Here is a 12,064-nt window from a genome sequence, read left to right on the forward strand (position 1 = left end):
ACATTTACTAGTAGCATTAGTCCCGATAAATATTAGAGGTTTTCAAATTCGGTGTAAAAATGTAGTTTTTGCAGACATTAGTTTGTTCACACAATTGTAAGTTTCCTGGATGTTTGGAGACGATCTTTTCAAGTGTTGTGCTTCCTCTCTGTGCACATCGCTTTGTATGAGAAGTCATACTGACCCATTTCATTTGGACTCGTTAGTGGCAGTCCTGCTGCCCCTCTGGCTGTTTCGGACTGCCACGTTTAATCCATATCACATGGACCGTCTCCACAGAACAAACGTTTGTTCACTACCCTAGGAAACCTAGTAATAACCTCAATACCTGTGATGCAGCGTTTTGTCACTGAGTAAATGTTTCTTTTAACCAGTTTTGGGCAATTTTCGAAGTGTAAATTAAGCTTTTCACGCTTAAATTGTTTCGTGTTTAACTGTTCATACTTCACAGTGGATTAGTAATTATGCTGTTTTTTTAACGTTTATTTTCAACAACATATACATGTAACATTTCAAAAGATACAAATGTGTCATATATAATGCTGCTATGAAATATAATAAAATGTCTAATTCCATAGCATCATAAAATCATTAATAATATTTTTAACATCTGGTATTGTTAAGGTTAACATTCATATCAAAGATATTACGATAAAAAATATATTCACATGTTAAGAAAGAAGAAGAAAAAAAGTACAGAAAAGAGTATACGTGAATAATCAATATAAAAAAGGAATTTAATTTCTTTGTAAATGTCCATAGTTCTGATTGCTTTGCGGCTTGAAAGTCCTTGTGAGGTTTCAAGGTAAATCTTCATGTCAGCTTTGAAATGGGTGATATTGGGTATTCATTCATACCATTCACATGTAATGTGTATGTATCTATGACTTACCAAGTAATATAAGATTTAACATTAAAATGTGACTCTTGTCTATTTCTTTTTTTGTCATAATAAAAAAAATTAATCATCTCTTTTCTCTGTTAATTTTAATTAGGCTATTATTCAAATATGTAGAATCTAAGTTACATTTGACCGTGACGTTCGAATTTGCATATTTTTGAGGTCAGTGGAATTGTTTGGCGCTTAGCTCGCGACGACACCTACCTAAAATGTACACACGCTAACATTTTTGCTGCTATTGTTCATCGTTTTCTCTCTTTTCTCTGTGTATAGACCCACAAAAAACTGGATTTTAACTATTTGAATTTGTACTATTATTGCTTTCTTTAATTCGCCCTAAGTATACTAAAAATGTGCAATTTGAAAAGTTTTGGTTGTGAACATGTGGACGTGGGCAGTCGTTTCTCGAAGATCGAAATCAGTTCTCTGCCTCTATTTCACCGCTGTCGATGACGTCACTCAGTCTTTCAGCACTACTGCGCTGTCCAGCCTCTCTAACCAGACTCTCTCCACAAACGCTATTCGGGTGTTAGTATCCCCCTTGCTTTACGGGACAGCTGGTAAAAAAAACTCCCGGCTACCGCGCGAGACTAACTTTCATCTCAATCGATTCATCACTGCAAACCTAACAATCTGTGATAGCGCCACAGAGCGCATTCTGCTGAGATTGTGGAAAGCGGATCGGTTCCCGGTACCGCAGCAGCAGTCCAGGAAGGGGCTGGCTATGCTTTTTCTCTTGGCCTGAATTTTTGGGGATAGCGTTTTTGCTGCGTCGCTGTCCGTGACATTGCGGTTGGGAGAGCCGCCGGTGGACCACGAAGATGGCGGAGGACGCTGTCAACACCGCTGTCAGTACAACGACAGGTGAGCGACTTGCGCAAAGGTAACATTCTGTCTGTCAATAATTCAGTAAGCGTACCTGCGGTGTTTTGTTAGCCTGGTATTGGATGAGTGGGACAATGATTCACTCAAAGATATGTTTATGCTTATCTAGCATGCATACTAGCTTACAGTGTGGCGATGAAGAACAATGACTGACGTGCCCAGTTGAATTATTTCCTTTTCAAAATGCTTCTGTCTGATCTGGCCGACAAAAACCGCTAAAGCTTCTGATTTATTCTGCTTTCACATCCTAACTGGCCGTGCTCCACTTCGGAATTCTTCTTTCATTTAGTCCTATTACCTTTTGCTGTTTTCAGATTTTTTGTTTCATACAATTGCCGGTGCGACTCGCTGCAGGTCTTTATTGTTTGTATGTTTGTCATCCTCAGATGGGGCAAGTAGCTAGCCTACATTATTTTTGTACTGCGTTGCATTTTCATGGCATGGGAGGCTCTCGAAAGTTGAAGGGGCGAACACCGCCCAACACTATAAAGTCAAAACTCTGATGAGATTAGAGCCGGTAAGACTAAACCACGTCCATTTGCCAAATTAATTTAATGGAAAATCGATGAAGAGAGCAACATCCGGCTCAGGAGCTCGCTTCAGTCTAGCTGTGAGTGAATGCGTGTGATTTAAGCAGCATCTGCAGAACTGTCCCTGTCCAACTGCATGTTACTTTAATGTCCTTAACCAAATCTGAATAGTGCACTTAGTGTGTGCACTAAGTATTTTGACAGATCACTCTTAAGTTTAAGATAATTATTTAGAATTACTACTGTATAAACTATAAAGTTTTGTAGACTTTAAGAACTGTTCAGTGTTCACAGAAAGGCTTTTTAGGGAACCCAAAATAGTTATTCTATTGCATCGCTATGAAAAAACCCTTTCGGAACCTTTATTTTTAAGAGTTTACAACAGTTAGAGTTTTATCAGCCACATCTAAACATTTCGGTTCTATGATATAGTGTGTTATAAATGTGACAGAGACCAGCTAGTAGGAGCTGTGCAAGTAAACCTTACTCCTCTGGCCTCAAGAGGCACACTAGCGACTGAAGCTAGAGCCTGTAGCGCCCTTGTTAGCTCGCCCGCCTCTCATGCCGGCAACCTGGGTTCAGAGTAAGGGCGAGTAGGATCTTGAGGGGTTACATTGGTGCCGTGACCCGGATGGGAGTGAGGTTTAGGGGGGTGAGTGTAACGGAGGCCAGCTAGTAAGAGCTGTTGATAAACCTCACTCCCCTGGCCTCAAGAGGCGCACTAGCTAGAGGATATATATATATATATATATATATATATATATATATATATATATATATATATTCATTCATGGTCTTTATTGTAGTGCTAAGTAAAGACATCCAGAGAACCTACAAAATTATTTATTTATAATTATTTAAAATTATTATAAAAACCTGCAGTAGTTGTAGTGCTGTGTTGCTTTATTCATTGTTCTTTATGAGATTGAGCTCACACATTCTCAGTCAGCTTTATGTGCACTCTCTGATTCTTATAGCAGAGCGTGTGTGTGTGTGCTGGCCTGGGAATATAGATTTGGAAGCAGAGAGAGAGAGAGAAAGGAAGGAGACAGAGCCAACAACGGACACCATCATGAGTGAGCAATTTATTTAAAAGAACCGTCATGCAGAGGAAGGAAAGAAGATCGGAAATGGAACATAACTGAACTAAAAAGATTTCAATGCTGTCAACAAAGAAAATAGAAAATAAAGTAGACAATTAAGAACCATCTAGTTATTTTTAGAGCCCACTGTACTTTTCAGGTCACGAAATGTAATTTGGTTCTGTACTTAACTGCCTAATATATTGATTGTCAGTGTATTGTTTATTTCAATGAGTGTTATTTATGTGTTCCCATGGGTGCAAATCTTTGTGGATAAATTATATAATGTCTGACTCTATTAAGTGTATGTGACTGTGAAATGACTGATTGTGTTTGCATTTAAAGTTTGGGAATAGATGAAGCAGAAGTAACTAGGCCACAGCTTCAGATTTATAATCTAGTCCAGAAGGAATCAATGGTCTCTTCTTTCTGCTAGACTCAGAACATAAACAAACTCTCTATTTAGCCTACCTCAATTTGTTTAACAGTAATTTTGTAATGCTCTGTCTGCCATTTGATATACTTGTATGTGTGTGTCTTTATAACGTCTCAAGTACAATATCTCTGTTTAACAAGGCCAGCTATGTATGTCAAGGTCTTCTCAAAACTGAAGCTTGCCATTTCAATCAATTTTCACCACGATTGGTGTGTTCTCTATTTCTCTGCAGTTACTAAAGTCATGACATCACCTTTAACTCCGGAAAAGAAATCTCAAAGCAATGGCCATGCCTCACCAACTTACCAGAAAACCAACCCAGGCAGCCCTTCTATGAAACAGAGTAAGACCCTCCTACACTTTGCCCAGTAACATTAAAGTTGAAATGTTTCGTTTTTGTGATGAATCAAGTAGAGTGTAGACAAGTTAGGTAAGCCAAACTACCAGTTTGTTCAAAAAATTGCAGACAGGGTGGTAGAGGTGTTTGGAAAATCAGTTTGGAAATTATTTTTTTTTTTTAAGATAGGACAGTGCAGATGTGACAGAAAAGAATGGGGCAGAGAGAGAGAGAGAGAGAGGGGAACAGGATCGGCAAAGGACCTCGATCGGGGAACTGCGCTATATGTCGGTGCACTACCCACAAGGCTATAGGCACCGACGTTTTTTACAATAAAAAAATAAACATTTTTACAATTCTCTGCTGCTATTGATGCAGAAGTTGTACACTGCACCTTTATTTAACTATTAAAGTCAGTTCTTGAATTCTCTGGGAATCAAACCCATGACTTTGGTGTTGTAAGCGCCATTCTGTATTTTTTAAGCTACAGGAATGCATATATTATATTATATTATATTATATTATATTATATTATATTATATTATATTATATTATTTTATTTTATATTATATTATATTATATAATATAATATAATATAATATTATATTATATTATATTATATTATATTATATTATATTATTTTATATTATATTATATTATATTATATTATATTATATTATGTATGATTTTTGGACAGGTATCATATTGTTGAAAAGAGATTGATTGCAGAATTAACAATGGCTACTAATGAACTTTCACTGACAAGGTTTTCTTCTTCATCCTCCTCATCCTTTATCTTCATCCTATCTAAAGCTGATGCACTGGCCCCACCCATTGTCACAGAAAAGAAAACTCAGACCAATGGGCACGCTTCACCTTCACGCCATTCGGCCAATACCAACGCATATGCAGGTAAACAATGTAAGTCCCACCTTTTCTGTTTGTGTTGAGTGGACATCTTCCAACTCACCTGACTGTTTGTCTAAAAGCACAGGCAGTGTAAAACCTGTCTAAAGAGATAAAGTGTCTATTTTCCTTTGTTTTTATGTTTCCCTGTCACTCTGTCAAAGATTTGGAGGGCTATTTGAAGACAGATGATAGGATGAGGCTTGCCAAAGAGAGACGTGAGGAGAGGGAAAAGAGTTTGGGTAAGTGTGTCTGTTTATGTGTCTGTATGTGTGATTTTTTTTTTATGCTAGACGCAGTGCAATGCAAATATCTTGAGACAGATTTTAAAACAATGTTGAAAAAAAAAAACACAACAACTTTGAAGCCAATTGTGAAGCGTTGTGTGAAATGGGGCACCGGCATTTGTTTTATTTTAGGAAACTGTCCAATTTTCACATTGATAAAACCTGGATGACCATAATATTTTATCATGCTTTCATTGTCTATCACAAATCTATCGTTTTCCCTAGTGTTTTGGTTTGGAAATATATCTTTAAAGAACAGAAACTCTTTGAGTCAAATTGTGAAATGGTCTAGTAAAGTAGTTCCCTAATGGTTTGGCCATGGGACCAATATTTTCCCAAGGTCATTAAACCTCGACCCAGATTTGTAGAAATTTGAACCAGGCAAATTTATTTCTCAAAAATGGTCGACACACACAAGTGCCTTCCCACTTTCCTTAACATACATATAAATTGTAAGAATAACACTGATGAATAAACATTAAAAGGTAAGGCTAATAAATAGCAGTCCTAAACTAGTTTTTGATAATACAATAAAGTAAGTTACTATGAAAGTAAGTTAGTATGATCATCAAAAATATAGAAAATAACATGAAGTGAACATAAAGTGTTTTTTTGGGTCAAGGTTATATAGTTACACTGGTATATACACAATACTAACATGAACTGTTAATAAAACCTGCATTCAAAAATCCTTCACAGCAAACACAAGACGTACCAGTTGCGTAATTTATTGGTACTTTTTGGTAATTTCATAACTTGCTAATTGACAACATAACTAAACACATGCCCAAAATGTCATGTGATATACAGCGCGTGCAACTAAAGAGTGCGTGCCGCGAGCACAGTATAAAGTATGACAGGACAGAAAAGTTTGTTTTATTGAGGTAAGAGACTTTTTATTTTGTAACAAGTTACGAAAATAATTCTAGAATAATGACACTGACATATAGCCTGACAACGTCTCATACTGAATCAGGACAATGTGATTTTCTCATGTGATGGTCTAGTTAGTAGGCTGATTGGGGAGACACAGCTTTCAGTTACAGTTTACAGTTGTTTGTAAGAAGTTTGTTTAGATGTATGAACTTGTCCACTACAAACCAAATCTACTTAAGGGTACAACTTAACCCATAGTAACCTGTCCTGAAATCTAAACAACACAATGCTAATTGCCAAAGATGTTTGTCCAGTTTATTCCATGTCTACATAGACCAGCAATTGAAAAAATGGCGAATGTACACAAGAACATTCCCTTTGAGAAGCTGTCAGTAACGATGATGAGCTCTGAGTTGGATGGGTTTTTTTCATAACAAGCCAGAATGTAGTCAATAGTTTCTCTTGCTCTTTCTCAGCTGCACGGGAGCAAGCTATAAAGGACAAGGAGAAGCGAGCACAGCTGCAGTATGAGAAGACGGTGGAAGAGCGATGGAAGCGGCTGGACGAGCAGAGACAGAAGGAGGAGCTTCGCAGGGCAGCCGTGGAGGAGAAGAGACGACAGCAGCTAGAAGAGGAGAAGGTCAGAGATCTCTAGTCAAATCCACCAGTCCTAGGTTAATGAGTCACTGGAATTATAGATACTGTTTTTCTTTTCATCTGAGAAAGACACAAGATAATTGTGCTCCTCTTCCCTTGACCTTTCGAATGTAATTTTCTCACTGATATGCCAGATGTCAGGACAGTAATTTCAAACATTCCTTGTGATTCATCTCAAATAACTGTAGGACAGCTACACAGCCTGTATTGTGAATTAATTTAGGGCTGAATTGTGATTAAAACCATCTGAATTTAAGAAGAAAAAGAAAAAAAGAATCATGACTTTTTATGTTGTGTGAAATGACATTTTCAGCAAGTGCACTGTATCTATGGCAATGAATTCCTGCCTTGCCATGTAATATCAGCCACCCACAGGGCACACACGATTCTTACACACTCATTTATCTGTTATGAGCCTGCGAGTGTTTACTGGGTGTCGTGGCTTGTGATACTTCTCCAATCAGAGGGATTTGGCCAGATCAGATCAGACTTTATTTTAATCCTTATCTCTCGCTGGGCTGTGGATTCTTTATTCTTCTCAAACACGGCCTTCATCTACCACACAGTCAGCTTTCACAACTATGTTCATTTTGGAAAAGCAGATCCTGAAAAGGAGTGGGCAAAGAAAGAAAGAGGAACAAGGTGGCATGCGGGGGAGGTGATGATGGTCTCAACAAATGTTGCTGGAACCATTTTCACAGATGCAAAGCAAACACAAATGAAAGTGTAAATAAGATGGCTGAAACTTGCTTTCTGAATAGTCATGTGAATATTTGAGTATACGACTTCCTGATCATGTGGTGCTTATTGGCGCCCTTTCTATGGAAGGGAATGAGTTCCAGTGCTAATCATTACAACCTGAAATCCTAGTAAAGAACTTAATGAGGGAAATGTAAAGTTAAGGTTATAGGTAGTATCTTAGTCAGTGATGTGCCTTTCTTTAAAGATTTTTTCAAATGTTTGTGAAAGATTTTTTTTATACTCACCAAGGCTGCATTTATTTGATCCAAAATACAGTAAAAACAGTAATTTTGTATTAATATATTTAAAAATCCTGTGACGGCAAAGCTGAATTTTCAGCATTATTACTCCAGTCTTCAGTGTCACATGATCCTTCATAAATCCTTCTAATTTGGTGATAATTCTGGTGCTCAAGAAATATTTGTAATTAATATCAATGTTGAAAACAGATGTACTGCATTTATAAAAAATTCTATTATTAACAGAAAGTTCAACAGAGCAGCATTTATTTGAAATAGAGATCTTTTATAACATTATAAATGTCTTTAATGTTACTATTGATCAATTTAATGCATCCTTACTGAATAAAAGTATTTGTTTCTTTCAAAAAATAAAACATCTTAGCCCAAACCTTTGAATGCTGGTACAAATGAGCACTCATATGGAATTATGCGTATTCTTCTTTCAGTGCATATATCTGTTCATAGAGTAGTTGTGCTAATATTGTTGGTGTAAATATCCATTGGTGAAGTGAGTGTCTGGTGTTTCCTGTGCTGTAACGGCACACACAGGAGCGTCTGGAGGCTCTGATGAGGAGATCACATGAGCGCAGCCTGCAGCTGGAGAACAGGAATAAACGCTGGGTATGGGGTCCCAACGGCACCGCCCAAGGTGAGTGTAATGAACACACATGACATTGGATGAAGAAAAGGAGAGACTTGGTGGAGGGGAGTGAGTAGTGATGGAGTGAGAATGGAAGGAAGGCACTACTGCGATTAAAATCTTTCATGGTGGATTGAGACCACTCATGAAAATGCTTTTATTTTGCATTTTTCTAAATTCGATTTAATTTATTATTAAAATGTCCATCTTCATTTTATGTCATGAATGTTATTTATTTATTTTTACATAGTTAAATACAAGATTATTGGCTTTAAATGTTTTTTTGTTAAATAAACATGCATGTTTAAATTCAAGATAATTTTTTTGAGGTGACATTTAAAAAGAAAAAAACTAACTAAATTTTCCACAGAGCAGATGTATGTTAAGAAGCGGTTGTGCAGCTACAGTGCAGCGTCTTTGCATTTGCATGATTTTGTCTGGGCTTTAGGACACAGTGTTACTAGAGCTGAGCTCAGGTTTCATAATTCAGCTCATCAGAGAGGAAAGACAAGCAGGCATGAGTGAATCAGCACTTTCTGTGAGCTGCGCTCTGTCCTTTTGGCTTGATTTAGATACAGGCTCATTAATTGGTTAAGAAATTGGTTATTGATTTGGAGCCTTAGATTTAATCATTTCAAAAGCTAGGGAAGTTCAAAAGGAAAAATGTTTGTTTGTGCAATATTGAGGTCATTGTTGATTGTAAAATAAAATAAAATGTCAACATTATTAAATTATTTATTTATTTTAAATTGAAAAGACATCTTAAATTAAAAAGTTACATTTATTAATTTAGTGTGTGCTTTTATCCACAGTGATAATTGAACGATTCATCTTAAGACACAATCATCCTAATTCCTGTTGCTTTATGTTTTTCCCTAGAAATTAAGTGTGAATGCTTATTGAGAGCACTGAGATGATTTCAGGACTTGATCATAAAAGTGTGATCTGATTTGATGATTGCAGTGTGTATTTGTGTGTGTGAAGGACACAGGTTTTGAGTTTGAGTGTGTCTGAAGTCAGATCAGCCCTGCTCATTGTGTCTGGCTGCTATGCTTGGAGAGCGCCAGAGGATGTGGTGAAAGTGTTTAGGTGTGTGTGCTAAGGTACACACACACCAACCCAAAAACACACACTTCACCTAAGGGTGCCCAGTCTGTCCATAACGCTGTGCTGTTTCTGCTGTGCTCTGCCGTGACCCCATCGCCCAGGTGACTGGGAGAATGCCCTGCCTCCTCTCTCTGCTGCCCTCCCCCATGACCTCGCTGCCCCCTCTCCTACTGCCATCGAATCAGGCAACGGTATGAACCCTAAAGCTGGCCTTTTCTCACCACCTTCTGCCTCCTGTCCCCTCAGATTGACACCATTCTTCTAGTTTTTGGTTTCCATCCCAAAACTCTAAACCAGCCTGCTCTCCTTCCCTGGTTCCTGCTTGAGCACTTACGGGGCTAAATGGGGTAAACGCTTGCATAATATCCAAATGTGACCCAGTTGCATTTAGGTCTCAGACAAGAGACTGCCCATTAGCGCTATGTAAAATTAGCTGCCTCGAAAATGTTTTTAGATCAAGAGCCAGCAAGATAAGGGGATGACAAGAGAAGGCTGCTTTCAAGTATGAGAATGTCCAAGATTTTTGTTTTGCTGAGCAATTCATATGCTGCTATACCTATTCTGAATGTACAGTGCCTTGTAAACATATTCAGGCCTTTAGCACCTTCTCTCAAACACTGAATTACAAACCCTTTATTTAAATTCAGTTTAATGTGATTTTTATTTTATTTTTAACCACTGAAAGCCAAAATTAGTTTAATTAGTGGTGCATGCTATGGCAAATACTAATGCTTGACTTATGATTTTTGCCTGCCGGGTGATAAAACAGGTAAAAAAAAATTAATAATCCTATTACACTAAAGGAGGGATATGAGCCATATCTTAGGACCAGACTAACACAAATATTTAGGAAAATTGCATATAACATTTCCATTTGGAAAAATAAAAAATAAATGTGATGTATATTTGCCAGTCATACATAAATGAAACGGTTAAGATTTTGCACTGGAAAAATCATGCCAAAGTTTAATTTTAACTATTGGCATCTAGTTGGTTTTATAAATAAAAATAAATAAAAAAACAACAACATCATTTCAGAATGTATTTATTCAAATAGCTTAGAACATGATCAGTTTATAATCATGTTTATTCAGTTCAAAAGTATGAATATGGATCAAATGGCTAGCTAAGGAACAAACTATATTCAATTATAGTTAAAATATATGAGATTGAAATAAATTGAATTTATTGATGATAAATATATAAACTTGTTCATTGTGTATTTAAAACACATTCAGTTTGCATGCAAGGGTCAGAAAGTGCATTGCAAATCAATGCATAAATCTTAAATTTAGAATTTAGGCCTAAATATTTTTAAGTGTATCACACTTGGGGATGTTTTTCTTTTTTTACTTGTGTCAATACAAAACCACATTGAAATCACCCAAAAAATCTAGGAATTGCTGAGCAACATGCTAGCAACCACATAGCAACACCCTAGCATCATGACAGCATGTTTTGCACAGGCTTACAATGTAAAAATACCCCTTAAGCAAATAGAGCCTCGTGAAAATCTAATTTTTTTGATAATCTGTGGCACTATTTCAATATGGTGGTAAGCTAAATATAAAATAAAAAACAAAACAGAGAATGGGAGAATTGTTGAATTGTGAGTCTGAATTATTTAGCACGGCACTGTATATTTATTGTGCACTTGCTCTGCTCAGTACTTGGTTGGTGAAAGTCAAAGCAAATCTGAATGTCAGTGTGCTGCTGTGTCTTCTTGTGAGTTTTGTATGATTGTGACTATACATTTTTTACTAACAACTTCATTTGTGTGAACCAGTACTTTAATCACAGCTATGGTTATTTCAGTGTTGAAGTGTTGCGTGTGCATGTATGTCTGTACATAGGTAGTTTTTCTTTCTATTTGGATCTCAGCAGGCATGGTCACAATAGACTTAACTACACACACACACACACACACACACACACACACACACACACACACACACACACACACACACACACACACACACACACACACACACACACACACACACACACACACACACACACACACACACACACACACACACACACACACACACACACGCACATGCACATCCATGCGTATGTTAACCCTCTCAGAACCCCTAATTGCCCTTCATCATCATGTTTTCTATATATCCTAATTAGGTTTGTTAGAAAAGATGCAATAAACTGAATTACCTTAAAACAGTAGTTCACATGAAATAGATTTTCTGCCATTAATTGTTCAACCTCATATCAAGGTCAATCTAAATCTGTGGAGCTGTATGCTTCTGTCTCTTTAACATAAAGTTTTTAATGCATGTTAAAAAAAAGAGGCTTTGGGCACACCTATCCAAATACATCCCTCCATCTCTACATTCATATTAATGTTATGTCAGTCCCATCCATCCAATTCATCCCTACCTTTTTCCCCTTCATTCACTGCATTCCTCCATCCCTCTCT

General features: G+C 37.0%; 1 protein-coding gene across 4 annotated transcripts in view; it reads left to right on the forward strand.

The window, feature by feature from the left end:
- Positions 1–12,064, forward strand: part of map7d2a (MAP7 domain containing 2a) — a 23,466-nt gene continuing 11,402 nt past the window's right edge. For 2 of the 4 annotated variants that reach the window (XR_014206469.1, XM_082171631.1), the window contains exons 1-7: positions 1–1,765; positions 4,067–4,177; positions 4,985–5,092; positions 5,242–5,319; positions 6,717–6,880; positions 8,430–8,529; positions 9,729–9,818. Coding sequence is in view for 3 of the 4 variants with exons in the window: in XM_082171631.1 (XP_082027757.1) it covers positions 1,723–1,765; positions 4,067–4,177; positions 4,985–5,092; positions 5,242–5,319; positions 6,717–6,880; positions 8,430–8,529; positions 9,729–9,818 (694 nt within the window). In the remaining variant the exon portion in view is untranslated. The remainder of the gene's footprint in view (positions 1,766–4,066; positions 4,178–4,984; positions 5,093–5,241; positions 5,320–6,716; positions 6,881–8,429; positions 8,530–9,728; positions 9,819–12,064) is intronic. The other 2 variants (XM_082171632.1, XM_082171633.1) reach the window with 2 other exon arrangements.

Source organism: Leuciscus leuciscus, assembly GCF_965113295.1.
Source record: "Leuciscus leuciscus genome assembly, chromosome: 5".
NCBI lineage: Eukaryota > Metazoa > Chordata > Actinopteri > Cypriniformes > Leuciscidae > Leuciscus > Leuciscus leuciscus.